The sequence below is a fragment of the Betta splendens genome, chromosome 1, assembly GCF_900634795.4.
Source record: "Betta splendens chromosome 1, fBetSpl5.4, whole genome shotgun sequence".
NCBI lineage: Eukaryota > Metazoa > Chordata > Actinopteri > Anabantiformes > Osphronemidae > Betta > Betta splendens.
The window spans coordinates 21748755-21776085 of NC_040881.3; the positions used below are offsets into that span (position 1 = coordinate 21748755).

General features: G+C 51.4%; 1 protein-coding gene across 1 annotated transcript in view; it reads right to left on the reverse strand.

The window, feature by feature from the left end:
* Positions 1 to 14660, reverse strand: part of LOC129604044 (NACHT, LRR and PYD domains-containing protein 12-like) — a 58306-nt gene extending 43646 nt beyond the window's left edge. The window contains exons 1-3 of the mRNA XM_055508462.1: positions 13540 to 14660; positions 3574 to 3747; positions 2603 to 2776 (exon numbers count right to left, since the gene is read on the reverse strand). Of these exons, the coding sequence (XP_055364437.1) occupies positions 2603 to 2776; positions 3574 to 3747; positions 13540 to 14573 (1382 nt within the window). The 5' untranslated portion in view covers positions 14574 to 14660. The remainder of the gene's footprint in view (positions 1 to 2602; positions 2777 to 3573; positions 3748 to 13539) is intronic.
* Positions 14661 to 27331: the final 12671 nt, after the last annotated feature.

The window sequence follows — 27331 nt, forward strand, 5'->3', positions numbered from 1 at the left end:
CGCCCTGAGCTGAAAATGGACCACCCACATACCACCAACACCTCATGCACAGACTGCCTCATACCCACATACATCTACTCACCCCGATGTGAACCTACCAACGACCAGGAGCCTGTGTGGCCCCAGGCAGGACCCGCGTTGCCAGAGCCTTGGGGAGGATGTCAAACGGTCAGTGTTAATACCACAAAGGCAAATCGTGGCCCAGATCAAAAGAAGGCTCTGGGAAGAAACTTCTAATTAGCTTCATTAGACGTGAGACATGTGAGAGTCATCAGACAGAAGTCACCCTGACCCAACGTCTAAGCCCTGGGACAACAAATGATGTGTACTGTATGTGTTCCTGAAGAGGCGCTAAGCAATATTTTTCAGATGGTGGTCATCTAAGATGGTGCTGTACCGTTTTAGTGAAGGGTGGGAGGAGACTGTGGTCTGTGGAATGCAGCTGCATTCACTGACTGTGGTGAACATGGAAGTAGTGAACCTGCAGACGGATCCATGGTCTCTGATAGAAACATAGCCAACGTTCTCTGACCAGGGTTTCCATTAGAGAAGCAGAGCCGTCAGTCTGGTCTCTCTCTGATCTGATTGGTCCAATGGTTGTAGAAGCTAAAGCCCATTTGTTGTCCTGTAGCTCTTTGAGCCCAGGATGGTTAGAAAACAACAAAGCTCCAGCTGGTAGTAAGTCCTCAGTCACTGACCTCTAGAGGAGCCTGAAGAAGAAATACAGTCAACACTATCCTCGATATCTAACTACTGCACCACACACTTCATTTCCCACATGATCCTGGTGGACTGGACACAGAGCAGCTGGTCTCAGATCAGTTGACACTGAGAATGGTCTCCACTGGTTCTGGTTCCTCTGTCATTCAGTTGTGGATGACGCTCTGCTCCCAGTAACATGGACCAGTCAGAACGTCCACACACACACTGCTGCTGCTTCTACATCTGGATCATCTCCAGCTGCAGAGAGAATGAGAGCAGAGAGCAGATCAGTGAGTGTCTACAGAGACTCCCTTCATCATCTGTCACATCCAGGACAAAGAGCAGCAGGACTTCAGTCGTGTTCACAGCAGAAGTGGAGCAGCTGTTAGGCTTCCTTTCAGCTCATCTTAACGTCTTGCACTGAAGCATCAAGTCTGCTGACTCTGCACATTTCGCTCCAGTCCACAGTGAAACAAACTGCTGAGTCATGGCTTTAGAGACGACTTCCTGTTGGTCCATCACAGACAGAGTCGCTGTGTGGTGACCAGCATCTTCTCCTCTTTGAAACATCAGCTGACACAGAAACATGAGAAGCTTTGGAGCAAACTAATGACAGAAGGACACAGACACAGATGTGATGACTGGACTTCAGCAGAGGTTCTGCTCTGGACCAGCACCACATGGTTACTACATGGAACCATGGTTCTATCAGCCAGACTGATCTCAGAGCTGTGACACACATGAACCTGATCAGTAGTTAGTGTTGATGCTACGACACTTTGATGAGTGACTGGAGCTTTACAGGAAACACTGTATCTCTGCTGTGACACTAACTGAGTTTAGTCCAATACTGCTGAAAGCAGCACAGACTGACTCCAACCTCTACTGACCTCAAAGTCTGCAGTCCATAGTCTGGACTCTGCACCAGGTCAAGTAGATGCTTCACTGATGAATCCTGCAGGTTGTTGTAGCTCAGGTCCAGCTGTGTCAGATGTGACGGGTTGGACTTCAGAGCTGAGACCAGAGAATCACAGCTGATCTCTGACAAACTGCAGCCACTCAATCTGAATAAAGAATCAAAGATGAAACAGTAGAAATCAAAGAGTCAGTTGAAACCATTCAGTGTCTCATGATGTCGTCATGGATTTCTTTCAGTAATCTGTCACTGCTAGTGTGTAAAGCTGCTTTCTAGTTTGACAGAGAGCTAAGAGGCTCCTATAATAAGTCCAGCACACAGAACGTTCTATTTCATTTAGTTTATTAGAGGTGATGCATTTTTGTTTAATATTCATGATTCGAGAACATTCTGAAGTACGAGTTCACCGTCCACATATGGCAAATAATCATGAGATTAAATATGTTAACCTAATGCTAAAAAAAGGACAGTAAAAACATGCAAAACAAAACTTTCAATCATATACTCTTTAGGGAATGATGAAAGAAGCGATCCACCGTACAGGCAGAACATTTCCCGGTTACTTCCGTTAACACTATGACACTATCCTCCTCCAATCAAACATCAATCACTGTCTGTGGTGTTTGATGATCATTAATGAGCTTCACTCAACTATTTAGTTCTGTGTGTCCTGTTCTGAAACTGCTGCTGATTCTCTCCTGCTTCTATTTGCTCCAAGCAGATTCTCTGTAGCTGCTTTATACAAGTGTCTTCAAGTGTCTTAGTCTCAGTCAGTTCTAAAAGTCATAGTCAAACATCATAAAACATTTAAATCACATTTTCTCTATTAAACCATCGTCAACACTTACTGACTTTTTTTACTTTGTTCCTTTTAGTTATGAACAGTTGAATTTGATCAGTCCTGAAGGTGATTTGACCTCATGATGAACCTGCTACAGTTCACATCACATTAAACTCACACAGAACTAAAACATGGAGTCTGACCTCAGAGTCTCCAGTCGACAGTGACGACTCTCCAGAAAACCACACAGATGCTTCACTCCTAAATCCTGCAGCTTGTTCCAGCTCAGGTCCAGTTGTATCAGATGTGACGGGTTGGACTTCAGAACTGAGACCAGAGAATCACAGCTGATCTCTGACAAACTGCAGGAACTCAATCTAAATAAAGAGTCAAAGATGTGGATCAAAGCATTAATAATGAGTCAGATTTGTCCTGATTACTGATGTTTAGTCTAAAATGAGCAGTGACTTTGTGCTTGTGTTGTTGTGTCGTCATGATCTCATCTTCTACACATCATCCACATGTCAGCACAACATTCATACACCTGTTGATGTCAGCACTGATTCACAAGCTGCTGCTGGAACCAGTAGAAAACCAGACGTGTTTGATCAAAGACTTCATCTGGTTCCTTTCATTCATCGTCTTCTCTCTAAATCTGAACTATTCTGTGTCGTCTGATGGAAAATGTTCAGACTAATGTTTGGATCAAACTCCAAACTGACCATTATTGATGAAGTGAATAATCTTTAGAACTGATCCCAGTCAGATGGATGTTCTCTCCTCTGGTTCTACATGGAACCTAGAACCTTCTGTAGCAACATGTCTGCAGCCTCATATTCATGCTTCTGTTTCCTGCTTGTGTCTCTACAAAGTGATATCATTGTCTGACAGGAAGCATCACACACAGGTTGAAGTGTCACCTGTTGATGGAGACGAATTAGACGCCACTAAAGATCCTTCAAACATGTGGACATGATTTACTCTGAGTCACATTTAACGAAAAAGATGCCAGAAACTTCTGTAGCTTCATAGACTTTATAGAGTCACAACAAACTGTCAATCATTCCTGCAGGTTTCTGACACAAGTCTCTTTTCATTCTAGATTCAAGTGGAGATGTTTAAAGTGATGAGCTGAAAAACTGTTGCTGAGACATGAACCAGGAAAAACACTGACCTCAGAGTCTCCAGTCGACAGTGAGGACTCCCCAGTCCAGCACACAGAACCTTCACTGATGAGTCCTGGAGGATGTTGTTACTCAGGTCCAGATGTGTCAGATGTAACGGGTTGGACTTCAGAGCTGAGGCCACAACTTCACAGTGCGTATCTGTGAGTCCACATCCAGAAAGTCTGTGATGATAGAAAATATAAAGTCTATAAATGTGAAGTGTCTGTGACACAAACTGACTTCATGAATGTTGATGCTGAAGCAGCGGTAGCTCAGTTGGTCTCATTCATCACAAAGTGTGAAGCTCTGTTGGTTCCACCAGATCCCAGAGATTAGAACCAAAGTGTGTCTGGACAGAACCAAAAGAACCAAAGACAGATCATAGAAACATGTTGCAGACGCTTCATCCACTGAAAGAAACGACCATCAGCTGTGATCACATGTCAACTGTCAAAAGCTTTTACTAGAAACTCATCAGAGCTAAAGTTTCTCTGTTGGATTTGGCTTGAAGCTCCATGTTAGAATGACTGTTTAGCGGATGGAGACACAGTAGGCTTAAGGCAGAGATGGTGCGAAGAGGTGCTTTAATTTCCACCCAGTGAGCAACATACTGTAAGGATAAATCAAAAAAACAATAATAGCAAAAAAATAAAATAAACAATTACAAACGGGCCACAGCCCGTGTGCAGCAGCCTTCCTATAGCCGTTTTTTTTTTAAATAATTATAGCCCCAATGAGCACAGATATGCTGAGCGAGGCAGCGACTGACCTGAAAGATAAGATCATGGCGAGATTGAGTAGGCAACCCCGAAGACAACTACAACGGCTAAGTGAAGTACCATCAGAAAGTCTCATGGAAGATGTGAATGCAGCATTAAGAGCGATCCCTACCACAACTATCACAGAAACCAATGAGCTGATATACATATAGCTCTGAGGGAAGTGAGCCAAATGACAGAGGCCCAGAGAGGTGCAATGAAAAGACTAATGCCCAAGAGGTATAGCCAGATGACCATACCTGAAGCACTCGAAACTGCCAAGCAAAGGCTACAAGCCTTGGCCAGCCGTCTAAAGAGATACACCAGGAACAATGAAGCCAAACGAATAAACTGCTGTTCGCAACACAACCTGCGAAAGTGTACTCTCAATGGCAGGGTAATAACAGCAGAGCAGACCCACCAAGGCTCAGATCCACCAGCCACAGTGATGCACAGTGGCTGGTGGATCTGAGGAAAGACCACAGCAACCTCCCTGAACAGAATCCAGTGACTATCACAGTGGCAGACATCCAACAAAGAGTCTCAGGTATGAAAAACTGGACAGCACGTGACATGATCCTGACATGATCCACTCTTACTGGCTAAAGAAGCTCACTGCAACCCATGAGCGCCTGGCAGCACAAATGAACCAGCTGCTAAGGGATGGGACTCACCCTGAATGGCTAACCGAAGGGCGAATGATCCTGATAATGAAGGATCCCTCAAAGGGTACAGTCCCATCCACCTACCGGCCAATAACCTGTCTCTCCACAACATGGAAGCTCATGTCAGGCATCATCGCAGCTAAGATAACTGGGCACATGGGTCAATACATGAGCGAAGCACAGAAGAGCATTGGTAAGGATACCAGAGGAGCCAAACACCAACTCCTGGTTGACAGAACAGTCGCCCAAGACTGCAGAGTGTGACACACCAACCTGTGCACAGCCTGGATCGACTACAAGAAAGCCTATGACTCAATGCCACACACATGGATCACTGAATGCTTGGAGCTGTACAACATCAATAGAACTCTAAGGGCCTTCATTGCAAACTCGATGAGGTTGTGGAGAACCACGCTTGAAGCCAATGGGAAGCCAGTTGCCCAAGTATCCATCAAATGTGGCATATACCAAGGAGATGCACTGTCCCCACTGCTGTTCTGCATAGGTCTGAACCCCCTCAGCCAAATAATAAACAAGACTGGCTATGGATATCGACTCCGGAACGGGGCCACCATAAGTCACCTCCTCTACATGGATGACATCAAGCTGTACGCTAAGAATGAGCGAGACATCGACTCGCTGATCCACACCACCAGGATCTACAGCTCAGACATCGGGATGTCATTCGGGCTTGAGAAATGTGGGAGGAAGGGTGACAAAGAGAGGCAAGGTAATCCACGCAGAAGGGGTCTCACTCCCAGAAGGAACAATAGCAGACATTGAGGACAATTACAAGTACCTTGGAATACCACAGGCAAACGGCAACCTTGAACAGGCAACAAGGAATGCGGCAACAGCCAAATACCTCCAACGAGTAAGGCAAGTCCTAAGAAGCCAGCTCAATGGCAAGAACAAATCCCAGGCAATAAACAGCTACGCCCTGCCAGTGATCAGATACCCTGCGGGAATAATAGGGTAGCCAAAGGAAGAGATACAGACCACAGATGTTAAGACACGAAAGCTCCTCACCATGCATGGAGGGTTCCACCCCAAATCCAGCACCCTGAGACTGTACGCTAGCCGCAAGGAAGGAGGCCGAGGACTAGTGAGCGTGAGAGCCACTATCTAGGATGAAACATCCAAGATCCATAAGTACATCAAGGATAAGGCCCCAACAGATGACGTGCTGAGTGAGGAGCAGGCCCTGAGCACCAGAGCCATAGAGGCCCAGATCTACCACACCAGACAAGACCCAAGGTGTAGACTGTGCAAACAGGCCCCTGAGACGATCCAGCACATAACTGCAGGGTGTAAGATGCAGGCAGGGAAAGCATACATGGAACGCCATAACCAAGTGGCTGGCATAGTCTACAGGAACGTCTGCGCAGAGTATGGACTGGAAAGTGGGAAACACCTACCAAGGTGGTAGAGAATGAGTGAGCCAAGATCCTGTAGGACTTCCAGATACAGACGGACAGAATGGTAATAGCGAACCAACCTGACATTGTGGTGGTGGATGTGGCAATACCAAGCGATGACAACATCAGGAAAAAGGAACATGAGAAACTAGAGAAATGCCAAGGGTGGTGATCGCAGCACTGGGGGCAGTGACCCCCAAACTGGAGGAGTGTCTACAACAGATCCCTGGAAATACATTCGATATCTCAGTCCAGAAAAGTTCAGTCCTGCAAGGATACTGCGCGGAACCCTCAAGCTCCCTGGCCTCTGGTAGAGGACCCGAGCTTGGAAAGTGGATGAGACCACCCGCGGAGGGTGAGAAGGGAGTAATATATATAATTATAATTATAATTATAATTATGTAATTACATATTTATACTTCAAAAACAGGCATACATCTTACATCACATAACAGTAAATATTGTACATTAGTATTCCTTTATTAGGAGAAACCAAAGTGAAGTGATCCCAAGCCACAGAACGTTTCTTACCAGAAGCCATAGTAAATAGCAATGAACTGATTTTAATTCTAACAGGGCAACAGAACTGGTCGGGAAATGTCGTTTAGAATAATTTTTTCTTTTATAGAGAATAGCGTGCCCAGTTGTTCAAACAGATGAGTGACCTATGAACCGTGGTTTGACCAAACAATCCATTCGGCGCTTTAGATGTCATCAATCAAGTGATCAACACCATTTGGCACACGCCCCGAAACATTGTGCCAAACCACTCTGCTTCGCGTGGGTAAAACAAGCGCCGAAGCATTTGTGTCAAACTGGCCATCCCTAAGGGTGTCACAGTCTAGATTATTTAGTCACTGTAATCACTCATTTCCGGTTTTATTTTGTCACCACTTCCTGTCGCAGTCATTGGTAGTTTCAGCCAGCCTTGCTCCCGGTTCTAATCTACTCACCTGTCTGTCATTTAGTCATCACCATTTAGTACTTAAGCACCACCTCTCACCCCAGCCCCTTGCCAGATTGTTTGTTCATTCACCCGTTCAACTTTCCAGCATTCTTACCTTTACCTTGCCGTGATTTTTGATCCTGTTTTGTTCCTGACCACGTCTCCAGCCCAGCCTGTGATAATCCCGTCTGCCTGTGTGAGTTTGACCATTGCCTGTTTTTGACATCCGCTTGCCTTATCCTCGTCTGTGCTGCTACCGATGATCTACCTGTGTACCGACCCTTGCCTGCCTGACCACGAGCTCGAATAAACCCTGTTGTTAACTGAGCCTTGTCTCCGCTGTGCGTGTGGGTCCGCTACCTTGAGTCCGTGACAGTACAATCTGGCCCCACTCGGACCCAGCCGGCGTCTTGCATCGGTTTAAGGACCGCAAGGGATTTTGTTTTGTGTACTCGGACGGCGCAAAGTCGTGATGGTGTTTTCCTGCTCGAGGCTGCCGGAGGACCTCCGCTGGTGCTTCGGGGAGCTCGCGAGGAATTACGCGGAAGCCCCCAGTCTGAAGGCGCGGCTCCGCGTAATAAAAAAGGCGATCGCTATCCTGGAGGAGGAATTTTGGTGGCTTGACTACCCGGAAGTGCAGACGCTTTTTGAGAGGCTCCAGGCAGTACGGAGGGATTTGGCACGCGCTCTGCGCGCGGCGCCCGCCGGCGTCTCATCAGCTGTTCCTGCTGCACCGGAAAGCGCTCCCGTCGTCGCTCAGTCAAGCCCAGCTCACGTTCCTGTCATCGTTCAGTCAAGCCAAGCTCACGTTCCTGTCGCTGCTCAGTCGAACCAAGCTCACGTTTCTGTCACTACTCAGTCAAGCCAAGCTCACGTTCCGGTCACTACTCAGTCAAGCCAAGCTCACGTTCCTGTCACTACTCAGTCAAGCCAAGCTCACGTTCCGGTCACTACTCAGTCAAGCCAAGCTCACGTTCCTGTCGCTGATCAGTCAAGCCAAGCTCACGTTCCTGTCGCTGCTCCGTCGAGGCAAGCTCACGTTCCCGTCGTCGTCCAGTCCAGCCAAGCTCACGTTCCTGTCGCGGCTCAGTCGAGTCAAGCTCGCTCCCCTCCAGATCCAGTCCGTACCGTGGTCCCAGCCTCTGCTTCAGCCCTGGCAGTTGAGAAGCCCACAGCTAGTCGTCGGAGGTCCAGACGGCGTCGACGACAGCCGGTTTCCCCTGTCCAGGCTCCAGAAGACTCGGTCACGGAAATCAGACTGCCTCCTTCGCCAGCAGAGGGCACTCTCGCCCCATCATACGACATGCCCATCTCCATCGCAGGCATCCCAGACAGTATCTTCCTGCGGATCCGTGCCCAATGCCCCCCTCCGGTCCTGTTCCTGTTTGCACACTGGCTGAACTCCGCTGAGGCAGAGACCGACCCGGTAAGCAAGGAGCGTCACTTCCGTGAAGCCGCCCTGCTCATCGCCCGGAAGCCTGCGCTGCGCGAGGCCCTGGGTTTCATTGAAACCCCGTCAGAGCCTGCACCCGTTCCTGCATCAGAGCCTGCACCCGTTCCTGCATCAGAGCCTGCACCCGTTCCTGCATCAGGGCCTGCATCACTGGCCCCAGCGTCTCCTGCGTCTCTGGCTGCAGCAACTCCCGCCCTAGCCTCACCTCAGTCATGCCAAGCGCCCGCCTCACCTCAGCCCGCAGCCGCTCAAGCCTCAGCTCAGCCCGCAGCCGCTCAAGCCTCAGCTCAGCCCGCAGCCGCTCAAGCCTCAGCTCAGCCCGCAGCCGCTCAAGCCTCAGCTCAGCCCGCAGCCGCTCAAGCCTCAGCTCAGCCCGCAGCCGCTCAAGCCTCAGCTCCGCCCGCAGCCGCTCAAGCCCCAGCTCCGCCCGCAGCAGCTCAAGCCCCAGCTCCGCCCGCAGCAGCTCAAGCCCCAGCTCCGCCCGCAGCAGCTCAAGCCCCAGCTCAGCTACGTCAGGCTCAAGCCCCAGCTCAGCTACGTCAGGCTCAAGCCCCAGCTCAGCTACGTCAGGCTCAAGCCCCAGCTCCAGCTCAAGTTCAGGCCTCGGCCCCGCCACGCCAAGCTCAAGCTCCATCCTTACGCCAGCTAGCGGACACCCCTGGCCAGTCACATCAGGCCTTAGTTCCTGTTCCTGTCGGCCATATTGAGGCCGCTCCCGTTCCTGTCGGCCATATTGAGGCCGCTCCCGTTCCTGTCGGCCATATTGAGGCCGTTCCCGTTCCTGTCGGCCATATTGAGGCCGTTCTAGCCCCAGTTCCTGTCGGCTCCTCAGAGGAGGACGCCGTTCTAGTTCCTGTCGGCCATAGTGAGGCCGTTCTAGTCCCAGTTCCTGTCGGCTCCTCAGAGGAGGACGCCGTTCTAGTTCCTGTCGGCCAAGTAGAGGTCGTTCTAGTCCCAGTTCCTGTCGGCTCCTCAGAGGAGGACGCCGTTCTAGTTCCTGTCGGCCAAGTAGAGGTCGTTCTAGTCCCAGTTCCTGTCGGCTCCTCAGAGGAGGACGCCGTTCTAGTTCCTGTCGGCCAAGTAGAGGTCGTTCTAGTCCCAGTTCCTGTCGGCTCCTCGGAGGAGGACGCCGTTCTAGTTCCTGCCACTGTCGGCCCCTCGGAGGTCGCAGCCCCCTACGATCCCCAGGAGGGGGTCGTCCCGGCCGCAGCGTCTGTTGCAGCCCCTGCCGACCTCCCGGAGGAGGTCGGTCCAGCTCCGTCTCCTGCCGACCTCCCGGAGGAGGTCGGTCCAGCTCCGTCTCCTGCCGACCTCCCGGAGGAGGTCGGTCCAGCTCCGTCTCCTGCCGACCTCCCGGAGGAGGTCGGTCCAGCTCCGTCTCCTGCCGACCTCCCGGAGGAGGTCGGTCCAGCTCCGTCTCCTGCCGACCTCCCGGAGGAGGTCGGTCCAGCTCCGCCCCCTGCCGACCTCCCGGAGGAGGTGGTCGGTCCGCTCCTGGTTCATGTGTTTTTTGAGCCAATGTGTGCAGGTGCTGCCCCTGGAGGTCCGGTCCCGGGCACGCTCGCCTCAGCTTCTGGTGGTCCGGCCCCGGACACGCTCGCCTCAGCTCCTGGTGGTCCGGCCCCGGACACGCTCGCCTCAGCTCCTGGTGGTCCGGCCCCGGACACGCTCGCCTCAGCTCCTGGTGGTCCGGCCCCGGACACGCTCGCCTCAGCTCCTGGTGGTCCGGCCCCGGACACGCTCGCCTCAGCTCCTGGTGGTCCGGCCCCGGACACGCTCGCCTCAGCTCCTGGTGGTCCGGCCCCGGACACCCTCGCCTCAGCTCCTGGTGGTCCGGTCCCGGACACGTTCGCCTCTGCGCCTGGAGGTCCGGTGCCGGCCACGTCTGTCTCCGCTCCTGGAGGCCCGGTGCCGGCCACGTCTGTCTCCGCTCCTGGAGGCCCGGTGCCGGCTACGTCTGCATCGGTTCCTGGTGGCCCGGCTCCGGCCCCGTCTCCACGTCTGTCTTCGCCTCTGGTTCCTGCCTCGTCTCCACGTCTGTCTTCGCCTCTGGTTCCTGCCTCGTCTCCACGTCTGTCTTCGCCTCTGGTTCCTGCCTCGTCTCCACGTCTGTCTTCGCCTCTGGTCCCTGCCTCGTCTCCACGTCCGTCTTCGCCTCTGGTCCCAGCCTCGTCTCCACGTCCGTCTTCGCCTCTGGTCCCAGCCTCGTCTCCACATCGGTCCTCGTCTCTGGTCCCAGCCTCGTCTCCACGTCTGCCCCTGGTTCCGGCTTTGTCTCCACGCCTGTCTTCGTTGCTGTTCCCGGCTTCCCGCCAGCTTTCGCCTCGCCTGCCCGACAGAGGGCCAGGTCCTTGGCGAATCCTGTGGCAGGGATGGCGCTGCCTCCTGCGTCGTCGGCCACCTCGGCTGGCCGGTTCCGGAGGCGACCACCTACCTGGAGGTCGCTGTTTCCGGCTTCGACGATGGCGCGGGCTCTGGCACTGCCGACCGCCGCGTCTTCTCAGTCCCCTGGAGCACCCCCGGTCTGGAGAGCACCGGCGCATGCGTTTGGCCACTGGAGGCAGCATGTTTCGACGCCGGCCTCCTAGAACTCTAGCCTTGTCCCCGGGCATAAGATGTGCCGTCTCGGCCTGGCGGCTGCACGGCCGTGACTCTCCTCGTCACCACCCCCCTTGAGGAGGGTTCTGGACTTTGTATTTCCTGTCATGGACTCATTATTCATGGACTCACCTCATGGACTTTGTTCTGTTTTCCCTGCCACTCAGTTCTTGTGTTTGTTCTAGCCCGTCACCCATCATGTTTATCTGTGTTTTTGCCTCTTTTTGGTTTTCTGTGGGACGTCTGGGAATCCGCCCTTGACGGGGGGGTTCTGTCACAGTCTAGATTATTTAGTCACTGTAATCACTCATTTCCGGTTTTATTTTGTCACCACTTCCTGTCGCAGTCATTGGTAGTTTCAGCCAGCCTTGCTCCCGGTTCTAATCTACTCACCTGTCTGTCATTTAGTCATCACCATTTAGTACTTAAGCACCACCTCTCACCCCAGCCCCTTGCCAGATTGTTTGTTCATTCACCCGTTCAACTTTCCAGCATTCTTACCTTTACCTTGCCGTGATTTTTGATCCTGTTTTGTTCCTGACCACGTCTCCAGCCCAGCCTGTGATAATCCCGTCTGCCTGTGTGAGTTTGACCATTGCCTGTTTTTGACATCCGCTTGCCTTATCCTCGTCTGTGCTGCTACCGATGATCTACCTGTGTACCGACCCTTGCCTGCCTGACCACGAGCTCGAATAAACCCTGTTGTTAACTGAGCCTTGTCTCCGCTGTGCGTGTGGGTCCGCTACCTTGAGTCCGTGACAAAGGGTAACTCTCTTTAGCCACTGTAATGGAAAAATTTTGCCTTTGTGCTAATTCTTATCCCGCACAGTCATCATGTGCTGGTTAGGTGCAATACTGGCATGCGTCAGCCTGTATAAAAAAAAAAAAAAAAAAAAAAAAAAAAAAACATTGTCACATTTACAGCTACAGTAGCTGACTAGGTAAGCAACACTTACGAGAAGACAGCAACAACATACATGTTAGACTTAGATAGAACTTGCCATAACCCAAATTCACAGGTCTACTTGGGCTACGACATACACACGACAGGCTCGGTAGTAATTAGAAAAACAGCTGACTCTCACAATCTGACTCTCTAGCAGCTAACGCTGCGCTACCATCGCGCTAGCAGCTACTGTAATGGAAAAATTGTGCCTTTGTGCTATTTCTTATCCAACACAGTGGTCATGTGCTGGTTATGGTTAGTCGTCATGTGATGCATTCTTACACAAACAACTAATCTCTTGTGCTGTCATACATCAAGTCTGAACATCTGATGTTCCATTTGACTGACTAATAATTTATGATATATGTTTGTCTTTTACACCCGGACTCTGGCTCCTTCCTATCTGACTCCCCACCAGACCCAAGGCTGTTAAAGCGAATGCATCTTGTCTTGGAAGCTCGGTGTTCCTTCCTTTGAATAACAAGACATGACGATGCAGAAGTGAGAAAGCAAACATTCTCACACACAGCGAGATAAGGTGGCGCAAACAATTCCATTGCTGCAGAGAGACATTCCACCAGAGCCAGAGAAAGGGGTTAAAAGGCAGAAGCAACTTGAGAATCGTGGGCTCTTTCTCTTAGCTGGTTTTTGGTTTGTTGATGTGCACGATCAACATCCATGCTTTTTATTTGCTTTCCCCATTATTTTTATTTTCTTTATTATTTCAATAAATCGCACAAAAGGACAACTCTCTCATCTGCTTCTTTATGGAAAATTTCCACCACACCACACCAAGCGGTGCACATGAGGTGAGTACATGTAAATCAATGTCCATCTGATTCATTTAAACCTGTAGATTTAAAAAAACTTTAAACTATGATTATGGGTTGTATTATTTTGATATTTCCAAACAATTAAACAGTTAATGAATTGATGCACTGTGGAGTTTATTGATAATGGAGACAACCTCCATTACACTCCATCATGTAAAGAAAGGCAGAAGTTCCAGATGTTCACAAACATTACAGCTGCTTGATCTGATCCTCCAAAAAGACGTTTTCTAGAAACCAGTAGTTGATGTTTTCACTCTGTGAACTTTTAGATTCTGTGTGAAGTGTTTCTCTTTAACACCAAGGCTTCAGCTTCATGTTGCTTTAGAATATTAACGATCACATTAATGTTGGACTTACTTAAACTTTCTGCAGTTCCTCACAGCTGGAATCAGTCTCCGTTGTCCGTCATCTGATGTGTTGTACTTGTTCAGGTCCAACTCATCCAGAACCTCCTCTGACATCTGCAGCATGTAGGCCAGAGCTGAGCACTGGATCAAGGAGAGTTTCTTCTCTGATCTGTTCTCTGACTTCAGGAACTCTTGGATCTGCTGATGGACTGAGTGGTCGTTCATCTCCATCAGACAGTGGAAGATGTTGATGCTTCTGTCTGGAGAGATTCTATAACTGTTCATCACCTTCAGGTTGTTGATGATTCTCTGGATGGTTTCTGGACTGTTCTCTGTGTGACCCAACAAACCTCCTAAGATTCTCTGGTTGGACTCCAGACAGAGGCCATGAAGGAAGCGAACAAACAGGTCCAGGTGCCCACTTGGACTGAGGAGGGATTTAGACATGGTTCTACTCAGGACAACATCCAGAGATGAGAAACTTTTAAAATAAAGCTCAGCAATTTTATTTCTAAACACCTGTTTTAGGTTTTTAAGAACTGATTCTGTGTCTTTGGAGTCTTTCAGGAAGTTCTCCAGTTCCTCCATCTTCCCGTTGGTGTAACAGAGCATCATGTGAACAGCAGCCAGAAACTCCTGAACGCTCAGATGAACAAAGCTGAACATCTTGTCCTTGGTTTTCCTCCCTCGCTCCTGTTTAAAGATCTCTGTGATCACTCCTGAACACAGTGAGGCTCCCCTGACATTAAACCCACTCTCTTTCAGGTCTTCCTCATAGAAGATCAAGTTTCCCTTTAGCAGCTGCTTAAAAGCCAGTTTAGCCAATGACTTGATGTAGTTGCTGCTCTGTTCTGGTCCGTACTTGTCTTTAGTCCGATCCATCTGAAACCCCAGGAACTCTGCGTACATCTCCGTCAGGGTCTTGGGCAGCTCTCTTTCCTCTCTGGTTTCCAGCAGATCCTCCAGAACTGTAGCAGTGATCCAGCAGAAGACTGGGATGTGGCACATGATGTGGAGGCTTCGTGCCGTCTTGATGTGGGACATGATTGTGTTGCTCTGCTCCTCATCTGTGAATCTCTTCCTGAAGAACTCCTCCTTCTGTGGGTCAGTGAACCCTCTGACCTCCGTCACCACGTCTCCATGAATCTGATTGGCTGCTGCAGGTCGTGTGGTGATCCAGATGCGAGCAGAGCGTAGTAGTTTTCCTCTGATGAGGTTTGTCAGCAGCTCATCCACTGAGGTGGACTCTGTGACGTCACGTTGACCCGTCTCCTTCTCACTGGTGCTACAGTCCAGTTGGAGGCGACTCTCGTCCAGTCCATCAAACACAAACAGAAGTTTGAAGCTGCTCTTGTCATAGTTGCTGTTTCCTGATGACTGTAGATGTGTAAAGATGTAATTCAGAGCCTCCAGGCTGATGGACTCAGTTTCTGGGATACATTCATGAATGAGCTCTGACAAACTAAACTTCTGTCCTTTCAGTGGATTCAGCCGACGGAAGGTGAAGGGGAAAATCAGATGCACGTCTTGATTGGACCTTTGTTGGGTCCAGTCCAACACAAACTTGTTCACAAGGACTGTTTTTCCAATCCCAGCGATTCCATTGGTCAACACTGTTCTGATGCGTCTGTATTTACCAGGGGGATGTTTAAACAGGTCACTGGGCTTCACTGGCTCCTCTGCTGATCTTTGCTTCTGATGTGTCGTCTCAAGCTGTTGGACCTCATGCTGTGTGTTGATGTGTGAATCCGGCCCAGCTGTGATGTACAGCTCTGTGTAGATGTCATCCAGACGTTGGTCGACTTCTGACCAGCCTGGTTTCACACACAGATACTGGTCCTGGAGGTTTGATTGGAGCATCTGCTGGTAATATGTGATGAACCGTGGCTCTGGTACCGGAACCATCAGATCTGGGTCCAACAAAACACAAAGAAGACAAAGTGTGAGGAGTCAAAAATGTCTGGTTGCTTGTACGTGTTTGTGTTAATGAACATAATGAAACAGCCTAAAACACTAGAACTAGTGAAGAGAAGAACTGCTGTATCTGATTATTAAATTCTGGTCCACATTTAACAAACTTAACCTCCAACACATCAGTAAATGTGTGATTGTGTCTGTGATGTTAAATGTTGAGATAAATCCTCCTACTCTGCAGACAGTCAGCCAGCTCCTTCTTCATCCTCCTCAGGAAGTTCACTGTGATCTTCAGAAACGCATCTCTGCTGCTCCTCCTCTGCTCTTCATCCTCACCATGCAACTCCTCCTCATCCTCCCTCTGACTCTCTAAGCATTCTGGGTAATCTGGACTCAGAACCTTCTGGATCTTCTTCAGCTCCTTCTTCACAAATGTGACAATGTTTTCCTCCAGCAGCTGGAACAGAAACTATATGAATGACCTGATCCAACTAAAACCATGGAGCCAAACATCAGATCCATGTTGGACATACTGACATCCACTGGTCTAAAAAGTGCAGCATGGAGATGAATGAACACAACAGATGAACAGTAGTAGTTGTACATGTACAGACCATAAATATGGAGTCCAGCTGTGTTTGGTGCTGCTGGACAGACTGAGCACCGGGATCCTCTGAGCTCTGCTGGTCCACTCTGTGGAGGAACCAAGAAGAATGAGTCCACACAGAGACACACACAAGGTAAAGGTCCATGAAGTGATGTTGGATGTGATCAGTGAGTCAGAGACTCCCTGTAGTGGTGAAGGTTTACTGTCAGTCAGTTGCTTCAGCCTCAGCTCTGAACAACATATATCTCTGCCTCCCTCACTGAACAAGGCTGAAGTGTTGGAACAAGGAGTCTGCTGGGATCAGACTGGTTGTACTGGGCAGCTCCCAGTGGGAATATGTTGAACTAGGAACATTTTCCTACTTCCTACATTAATTCATTGTTGGACGTCGGCTCTGGTGTCGACACTGAGGACAAACAGTCGTCTCCACTGCAACAACATCACAACTAAAGTCTCCAGTAGTAACTTCAATTTACTGCTGCAAGTGAAGAAGCTTCAAGACATTTGACCAAAACCTTCATGTAGAGACATCAATAAACAGATTTGATCAGAGATGATCAGCTGCTTCCTTTGACGTCAGCACTTCATTAGAAGAGGAGCAGCGCCTGAGACCCTCTACAGGATCAGAGCTTTAGCTACTGCTGGATGGAGATTTGATCAATGATCAGAGTGAAGAAAGCTTCTCCTTCACATCAACACTTCAAACACAAATCAACCAGATCAAGAAATGGAAACAACACAAATGTTTATCATCAGAGAAAGTTTACATCAGATTGTTAAAAATGTTTCAAAGTGACAACAACTCACTCTGATACAGGTTGGTCTTTGAAATTAATAAAACGTTCATTTCACTGGTCGCTCTTGAAGGACACACAGCTGGGTCCAGGTCCAGGTTCAGGTTCAGGTCCAGGTTCAGCTGATCCTCGCCTCTGATGGGACCTGATAGAAAAACACCTACGGTGACTCTCACACATTGAGTCCTAAATGAGCAGTTACAGTAAATCAGTGATGTGTGTGTGACTTGGAGTCAGAATCATCACCTCTGAGCTTTGTTCTGGTTCTCATGGTCCCCACACAGACTGGTTTTAGAGGGAGGGGCTCCCTCCTCTCTGTCCTCACACTGATTCATGCTGCTGGATTCACACTTTCTACCTTCATGTGGAGAAGAAACACCAATCATTCATCTGCACATCAACTCAAATCCATCATCATCATCAGCTGCTTCTTCTGTGGTTTATATCAGTGTCAGCTGACACTCACAGATGAGTTTAATGTCTTTGGATTAAACTACTACCAAAATTGTCTGTCTGTGACGTGTGGAAAGAAAATGAAATGAAACTGATCTGCTTAAAAAAAACTTAGTATCTGAGCTGTTCATGTAGTATCTGAAAACAGTTTGATGTTTAACAGACATGTAAATCAGACACCTATAAAAATTATTATTTTCTCTACTGTTAGGTATGAGAATGGAGGGTTCATGGCTTTGGACTGATCACTGAGCGCTGTGTGGACAGTAGGAAGCGCTGTTGCATGGTGTAAATTGTGAAAAGGGAAAGCTATGAGCACAGTGCATGTGCTCCACAGTACAGTAATAAACGAGCACTGGCTTCGTCAAGACACTAGAGATGGGAAGTTCGATTCTTTTAACTGACTCAGATCTTTAACTCTAGAACAATAAAGTGAACAAATCTTTTCGAGTTACAGCAGGCAGCGCTGCGGTTCTGAAACACTACATACTGAAAACATCATAGTTTGCTTCAGCGGACAAATTATAATATACAAAATGCCACAAGTAATTTAAACCATTTGAAAACCAAGGAAAGCAAATACACGCCAGAAAAATTGTTCACCATTTTCACCATTCACCGTTCACACTCAGCACCATGCAGCTCCCTCTGCCCTTCTGACCACAACAAAGGGTCCACAACAACCCACAAGAGCAGGAGTACAGGGGGTCATCTCCGACTTTTTAAGATGATGTGTGTTGTGAGTCTCCTCCCAACCTCGGAGGGCGGCACTGAGTAACTGTTTCCTTCCGGGAACATCATTAACTTGGGGACTATTTAAGTGGAGGATGGAGACTCCTCCAGTTGTCAGTGTGTTATGGTGGACTCTCAGTTTGCATCTGGCTTCCTGAATGACGGTTGGTTTTGTGCTTAGTTTGGATCGTGAACAGCCCTGTTACTTCTATTTTGGCTACTCAGTGCAGCGACCTATCGTGTCCTAGTTTTGTTTGGTAGAGACTTCTGTTTTGTATTATTCCTCTGTCTGGTTTGTTTTGCCCTGCTTCGCAGTGCGCCTCAGTTTAGTTTATGTACCTTTTGCCTACTCTGTAGTGACCCTTGGTTTTGTGTAGTATAATAAATATATCGTTTTGTATTCTGCCATCCTCGCCTGTTACTGCTTTTGGGTTCTGTCCTGTCTGGTCTTGGTGTTTATAACAGTACACACTGACCAAACATGGACCCAGCAGCAGGAGAGGAGACCTGGCAGGTTCCGAGCCTAAGCAGTGCTCGTTTGTTACTAGACAGCCCACGCACTACAGCCCGAGCTGAGGCCTTGCGTACTCTGCGGGAGATCGGCAGTGAACCAGCGTCTTTAGAGACGATCCCGTCTTCCCAGGTTAGATTAGCCCCTCCCGACAAGTTTTACGGGGATGCCTCTCGTTGCAAGAGTTTCATTACCGCGTTGCGGCTAAAATTTAGAGTAGAGGCGGGGCTGTTCCGATCCGAAGGGGAGAAGGTGGCGTACTGCATCTCGCTGCTAGGAGGAAAAGCGCTAGAGTGGGGTGCGGCGGAATACGAGAACAACTCGGCCTGTGTCGCCACTTTCGAGGGATTCGCAGAGGAACTCACTTCCCTGTTTAACCCCGTCGCGCATCGCCGAGTGGCGGCGGCCAAACTGTTCCACCTGTTTCAAGGACGTTTCTCATTAACGGATTACGTGGTACAGTTCCGCACGCTGGCGGCCGGGTTGGATTGGAGACAAGAGACCTTGTGCGATCGTTTTTATGACGGTCTCGCGGAGGAGATCAAAGATGAGTTGGCGGGGCATGTACTTCCGGATAGACTGAGAGATCTTGTGGCGCTGGCGGTGGCGATCGGCCAGCGTTTCGCTCAACGCGAGGCGGAGCGGGGAGCGCTCCGTCGCAGCGTCAGCCGACTTCCATCGGCAGCCGGGTTTTCACACCACAGCGGAACCGGGCAGGTTCAGCCATTCATTCCAGGACGACGAGCGACGAGCGCAGGGACCCAAGCTGCAGCCGACGTGGGGGAATTCCCTACGTCACGTCCACGTCATCCGTCCCCCCGCCAGGTGCCGGGGGCTTCTCTCCAGGGCGCTCTCATGACAGAAAGGGAGGAGCCAATGGAGATCGGACGAGGTCACCTATCGACGGAGGAGAGACAGCGTCGTTTCAACTCCGGACTGTGTTTGTACTATGGGGGTCCGGGTCATCGCGCTAACCAGTGCGCGTTAAACGGCAACGCTCGTCAGCCGGTGGAGAGGCGCTGACGAGCTTCACCGTGAATTTAATCTCCCTCTCCAAACCATTGTTTCCAGCCACTCTGTCAGGACCTCTGTCGGCGCGAGAGCTTCCCGTGTTTGTGGATTCCGGAGCTGAGGGAAGCTTCATAGACAGGCAATTTGCTCAGGAGCTGGGGCTCAGACTGATTCCAGTACAGGACCCCGTGGTGGTCCAAGCGCTGGATAAACAGGGGTTGTAAGGAGGTACCTGTTCTGCTGGGCATGCCGTGGTTACGGACACACAACCCACACATTGACTGGGCAGCGGGGAGAATTGTGGGGTGGAGTTCTTTCTGTTTGGCTAATTGTTTGCGGGCGGCGGGGCGGATCATTAAGGAGCCTGAGGTTGAAACTAATGCAGAGATCGACTTGACCCGGGTTCCTGCATGTTACCATGACGTGGGGGCCGTCTTTGATAAGGCTCGCTCTACTTCGCTTCTGCCTCATCGTCCATATGACTGTGCGATTGACCTCCTACCGGGTTCCACGCCGCCGAGGGGAAGAATCTTCTCACTGACTAAACCGGAGCGGGAGGCTATGGACCAGTACATCGCGGAGGCGCTTCGCACGGGGCTCATCCGTCCGTCATCATCACCCGCGGGAGCGGGGTTCTTTTTTGTAGGGAAGAAGGACGGCGGTCTCCGTCCCTGCATAGACTATAGGGGCCTTAATAAGATTACTGTACGTAACCGCTATCCACTTCCCCTCATTGCATCTGCGTTTGAACTTTTAGAAGGTGCTACTATTTTTACTAAGTTGGACTTACGTAACGCCTATCATCTTGTCCGTATAAGGGAGGGAGATGAGTGGAAGACGACATTTAATACTCCCACGGGGCATTACGAGTATTTGGTCATGCCTTTTGGTTTGACAAACGCACCTGCGGTTTTTCAGGCCCTTGTAAATGATGTCCTGCGGGACATGGTCAACAGGTTTGTCTTTGTCTATTTAGATGATATTCTCATTTTTTCCAAAGACCCGCGACAACATGAGGTGCACGTGAGAGCAGTTTTGATGAGACTCTTGGAAAACCAGCTATTTGTGAAGGCTGAGAAATGTGAATTTCACACAGCTAAGACTTCGTTCTTAGGGTTTTGTTTGGAACCAGGGAAGCTGGCGATGGATCCAGGAAAAGTGGCGGCTGTGACAGATTGGCCGGAGCCGAGGGATCGTAAGCAGCTGCAGCGGTTTCTGGGGTTTGCCAATTTTTACAGGCGTTTCATAAGGAACTTCAGCAAGGTGGCGGCTCCTCTTCATGCCCTCACCTCATCGAAGGCTCCATTCGTTTGGTCGGCGACCGCGAAGGGAGCCTTTGAGCTACTGAAGTCCCGATTTACGTCTGCGCCCATCCTCTGTCTCCCTGATCCTCAGAGGCAATTCATAGTGGAGACGGATGCCTCCAGCACCGGAGTGGGGGCCGTACTGTCACAACGCAGCGAACAGGATGGTAAGGTGCATCCATGTGCATTCTTCTCCCGCAAACTGAACTGCTCAGAGAGGAACTATGACGTAGGCAACCGGGAGCTGCTAGCAGTTAAGCTGGCGTTGGAGGAGTGGAGACATTGGTTGGAGGGGGCAGAACAACCTTTTATGGTTTGGACGGACCACAGGAACCTGGAATATATCAAGACGGCCAGGCGGCTTAACGCGAGACAGTCCAGGTGGGCTTTGTTTTTTGCTCGGTTCAATTTCACCCTATCGTATAGGCCCGGCTCCCAAAACGGGAAGCCGGATGCTTTGTCTCGGAAGTTTGAGGAGGTCACAGAGGAGGAGCCGAGAGCAGAGGAGGACCGTATCCTGCGCCCGCTGACAGTGGCCGCGGTTACCTGGGACCTTGAGACGAGGGTGAGATCCTACAAACACTCGGTGCCCATTCCGGCTGGTTGTCCTCCTCGTTGCTTGTTTGTCCCGCCTCCTCTGCGCACCCAGGTTCTACGCTGGGGCCATGATTCGCGGCTGGCATGTCATCCGGGGGGGTCCCGGACGCTGGCGCTGGTCTTGCAGCATTACTGGTGGCCTTCAATGAGACTGGACGTTCGACGTTATGTGGCAGCGTGCGGTGTGTGCACGAGGAACAAGACGCCACATCGCGCACCCGCAGGGTTGTTGCGTCCACTGCCAGTGCCGTACCGGCCGTGGTCACACATCTCGATTGACTTTGTGTCAGGTTTGCCACCGTCTGAGGGTAAGACCGTCATACTTACCATTGTGGATCGCTTCTCCAAGCTCATCCACCTCGTTCCTCTGACCAAGTTGCCCACGGCCAAGGAGACGGGGGAGCTACTAATTGTCCATGTGTTCCGTGTACATGGCATTCCAGAGGACATTCTGTCTGATCGCGGTCCGCAGTTTGTTGCTGCTGTTTGGCGGGATTTTTGTGCAGCGCTGGGTGTCTCCGCCAGCTTGTCGTCTGGTTTCCATCCTCAAACCAACGGACAGACGGAGCGCAAGAATCAGGACGTGGAGACTATGCTGCGGTGTATGTCGTCCACCAGGCCGGCGTCTTGGGTCCGGCAGCTTCCTTGGGTCGAATACGCTCACAATACTCTTCCTTCCCAGGTGCTGGGGTGTTCCCCTTTTGAGGCTGGCTATGGCTATCAGCCCCCGTTGTTTCCTTCTCAGCAGGTCCAGGGGCTGGACGGGTCGGTGGGAGCCTTCATTCGGCGGTGCAAGGCGGTTTGGACCAGGACCCGCGACTTCCTTCTCCGGGGCCAGACGAGAGCGGCCATATGGGCTAACCGCCGTCGGTCCCCAGCTCCGGAGTATCGAGTAGGGGACAAGGTCTGGCTTTCCACCTCGAACCTGCACCTGAAGGGGGCTAAGCGGAAATTGGCACCCAGGTTCATTGGACCATTTGAGGTGACCAGGGTGGTCAACCCTGCGGCGATGAGACTGGCCCTCCCTCCCTCCCTGCGCGTTCATCCTGTCTTCCATGTATCCTGTTTGAAGCCGGTGGTGGACTGTGATCTGGCGCCCACCTCCAACCGCCCTCCGCCCGCCCGGGTGATCGACGGGGGTCTGGCTTATACGGTGCGGGAGCTGTTGCACTCCAGACGGCGGGGCAGGGGGCTCCAGTACCTGGTGGAGTGGGAGGGCTATGGCCCCGAACACCGGCAGTGGGTGGCGCAGAGGTTCATTTTGGACAAGGGTCTCATCAGAGACTTTCATCGGAACCATCCTGCGGAACCCTTCTAGGTCGCCGGGGGACGACCGTTGGGGGAGGGGCTCTGTTGTGAGTCTCCTCCCAACCTCGGAGGGCGGCACTGAGTAACTGTTTCCTTCCGGGAACATCATTAACTTGGGGACTATTTAAGTGGAGGATGGAGACTCCTCCAGTTGTCAGTGTGTTATGGTGGACTCTCAGTTTGCATCTGGCTTCCTGAATGACGGTTGGTTTTGTGCTTAGTTTGGATCGTGAACAGCCCTGTTACTTCTATTTTGGCTACTCAGTGCAGCAACCTATCGTGTCCTAGTTTTGTTTGGTAGAGACTTCTGTTTTGTATTATTCCTCTGTCTAGTTTGTTTGGCCCTGTTACGAACTCGCCCCGTCAGTTCCAAACCGGCAGGGTTTGACAGGGAACCTACTTACTCCTCCCGTCGGTTCCGAACCGGCGGGGCTTTGACGGAACCCTGGGGCAGGAGAGGGAATGCGGTGGAGAGAGACGGTGACAGCACCCGCTCCAAGCGGGGAGAACTACGGCTCTCACGGAGCCGGGAGGAGATCACGCTCACACTGAGCGGAGGCTTCAGGCACCACGGCCGACGTGCTTCCAGCACACAGCTCTCTGTGTAATCCCTCACACAGACACCTGGCCGCAACCGGCAGACCAGGTCGCAGGGAACACAAGAGATGGGGGAAGACCCCAAATGCACGACCCAACACAGAGGGTACAATTGACATTAACGGTTTATTTAAATATAACAAAAACTCACTGCACCGCAGGACTCAGTTCAACACAAAGGAAGAACTAAAAATCACTGCATTGCAGGAAAACGATAAACAACCTGATTCACTATCTAAAATTAAACGCTCCGTACACTACGGGCAAAAATCCTAAACCTGAAACATAAGACCTAAACATGAAACATAAGACACTCACAAAACTTACGTGGTGGGACAGGACATAAACAAAACCAAAACTCCTTGCATCACGACTCTCCTCAATGTAACAATGGGGTAGCATCCAGCTACACCGAGAGTACACACCAGCAATGAGTGAAACAAAAAACATCCCTTAAATACTAACACCACCAGGTGGGTCAACTAATTACAAAAAGGAAATTAACCTCCACCACAGACCCACATCAAAACCCCAGGAGCGCCTCTAGCGGCGCGGAGGCAGAACGTCACAGAACCCCCCCCTCAACGGCTGGCTTCCAGACAGCCGCCAAAGAAAACACCCGACCTGGGCGGGCGGAGGAGGAACAACACAGGAGGCGGGCAGAACACAACCCCTCCTCAAACAAAACAGGAGTCCATTAAATGTCTATAACAGTCCACTGCCTTTCAAGGCGGGCGACGAACCTCCTCCAGCCACCGCTGCAGAGGAGTAGGCAGTTTGACTGTCTCCAGACTGATGGTGCGACCTCTGGGCGGCCGCCGACGAAACATGAGCCCTCCAGGGGCTTGACGCGGCCGAAACCGTCTGTCCATCAGACGTTGAGATCCCCGTGGCGGCCGACGGCGTAGGAGGCAGCGCCACTGTGGCAGCTGTCGACGGCGAAGGCGAGGCCACCAGTCCACGAGGCAACTACGCTGCTCCGGACCACCGCCGGAGTGCAGGGAACCCAGCGGCGTCCTCCCTGGACCACCACGATGAGAGACAGGAACCGGCGGCGTCCTCCCTGGACCACCGCGACTAGAGACAGGAACCGGCGGCGTCCTCCCTGGACCACCGCGACTAGAGACAGGAACCGGCGGCGTCCTCCCTGGACCACCGCGACTAGAGACAGGAACCGGCGGCGTCCTCCCTGGACCACCGCGACGAGAGACAGGAACCGGCGGCGTCCTCCCTGGACCACCGCGACGAGAGACAGGAACCGGCGGCGTCCTCCCTGGACCACCGCGACGAGAGACAGGAACCGGCGGCGTCCTCCCTGGACCACCGCGACGAGAGACAGGAACCGGCGGCGTCCTCCCTGGACCACCGCGACTAGAGACAGGAACCGGCGGCGTCCTCCCTGGACCACCGCGACTAGAGACAGGAACCGGCGGCGTCCTCCCTGGACCACCGCGACTAGAGACAGGAACCGGCGGCGTCCTCCCTGGACCACCGCGACCCCATGTTCCACCAGGAACGGACGTGGCCTCCTCCGGACCACCATCGGGAACAGACGTGGCCTCCTCCGGACCACCATCGGGAACGGCCGTGGCCTCCTCCGGACCACCAGGAACGGCCGTGGCCTCCTCCAGACCACCAGGAACGGCCGTGGCCTCCTCCAGACCACCAGGAACGGCCGTGGTCTCCTCCGGACCACCATCGGGAACAGACGTGGTCTCCACCAGACCACCATCGGGAACAGACGTGGTCTCCACCAGACCACCACCAGGAACAGACGTGGTCTCCTCCACCAGACCACCAGGAACAGACGTGGTCTCCTCCACCAGACCACCAGGAACAGACGTGGTCTTCTCCAGACCACCATCAGGAACAGACGTGGCCTCCTCCGGACCACCATCAGGAACAGACGTGGCCTCCTCCGGACCACCATCAGGAACGGACGTGGTCTCCTCCAGACCACCAGGAACAGACGTGGTCTCCACCAGACCACCAGTACAAGACGTGGTCGAACGTGGCTTGGCGACAGGAACATGACGCGGTGATGCCATTGGAAATACACGAAGCAAGCCCACCCTCACACTACACTTGTAGGCCAGACGAGGTGCTGGCACAGGTGAGCCGACTCGTGATGCAGCAGGCAAACCGTTCGTTGCAACAATGTTCTCTGTCCTTTCAGCAGCCACACTAAAATCCACCTCCGATGAGGTACGTTCCTTAATTGTCCGTTTAAAATCCACCGTTCCATCACCCTGTCCCTTCAGCTCCCTCCATATACTCCGAGCCTCGGATGGAGAGAGACGAACAGCTCCGGGCACGGTCTCCATCTGAGTGACGGGAGCCGTGGGCGGAGCTACGGCAGACACCACTGCCGGTTGAGAGTCTGTTGGCGCCCTTGAATTAAAATAGTCCACCGCTGTTCTGGCCGCTGCCAAGAATCCAGACCGCAGTGCTGGATCCCGCTGTGATGGCGAGCGGCCGGCCAGCTGGGCAGCCAACTCCTCCCGTAGCGCGGGGAACCACGTGACCAATTCCGGAAATCCCGGAATTGCGTGGAACTGCGGCACGACACCAATTAGATCGTCCAATCGGTTAACACCATACAGCCGGTCCCATGGAGCCGGCGAGGTGCACGCAGCCCCGATATGATCAAAAAACAGCCCCCAGAAGCGAGGGCTGATCTGCTCTGAAGCAGCCGGAGCCATGGGGACACTCCGGTGCAAAACGAAACAAAACAGAGCGGGAAACAAAAGCACGCACACAAAACACAGACAAGCTAACAGACTAAACACTTAGCTGGCTAGCTAACCTAAACAAACACTAACTAAACAAACTATGGGTCGGCTGGGATCTGGTTTGGCTGGTGTGTTCTGTTACGAACTCGCCCCGTCAGTTCCAAACTGGCGGGGTTTGACAGGGAACCTACTAACTCCTCCCGTCGGTTCCGAACCGGCGGGGCTTTGACGGAACCCTGGGGCAGGAGAGGGAATGCGGTGGAGAGAGACGGTGACAGCACCCGCTCCAAGCGGGGAGAACTACGGCTCTCACGGAGCCGGGAGGAGATCACGCTCACACTGAGCGGAGGCTTCAGGCACCACGGCCGACGTGCTTCCAGCACACAGCTCTCTGTGTAATCCCTCACACAGACACCTGGCCGCAACCGGCAGACCAGGTCGCAGGGAACACAAGAGATGGGGGAAGACCCCAAATGCACGACCCAACACAGAGGGTACAATTGACATTAACGGTTTATTTAAATATAACAAAAACTCACTGCACCGCAGGACTCAGTTCAACACAAAGGAAGAACTAAAAATCACTGCATTGCAGGAAAACGATAAACAACCTGATTCACTATCTAAAACTAAACGCTCCGTACACTACGGGCAAAAATACTAAACCTGAAACATAAGACCTAAACATGAAACATAAGACACTCACAAAACTTACGTGGTGGGACAGGACATAAACAAAACCAAAACTCCTTGCATCACGACTCTCCTCAATGTAACAATGGGGTAGCATCCAGCTACACCGAGAGTACACACCAGCAATGAGTGAAACAAAAAACATCCCTTAAATACTAACACCACCAGGTGGGTCAACTAATTACAAAAAGGAAATTAACCTCCACCACAGACCCACATCAAAACCCCAGGAGCGCCTCTAGCGGCGCAGAGGCAGAACGTCACAGGCCCTGCTTCGCAGTGCGCCTCAGTTTAGTTTATGTACCTTTTGCCTACTCTGTAGTGACCCTTGGTTTTGTGTAGTATAATAAATATATCGTTTTGTATTCTGCCATCCTCGCCTGTTACTGCTTTTGGGTTCTGTCCTGTCTGGTCTTGGTGTTTATAACAATGTGAGGATAACCACCTGTTTCTAAACATTAGCAAAACCAAGGAGTTAGTGCTTGATTTCAGAAGGTCCTCTCCACCACACACACGGTGAACATCCAGGGCTCAGACACTGATACCTGG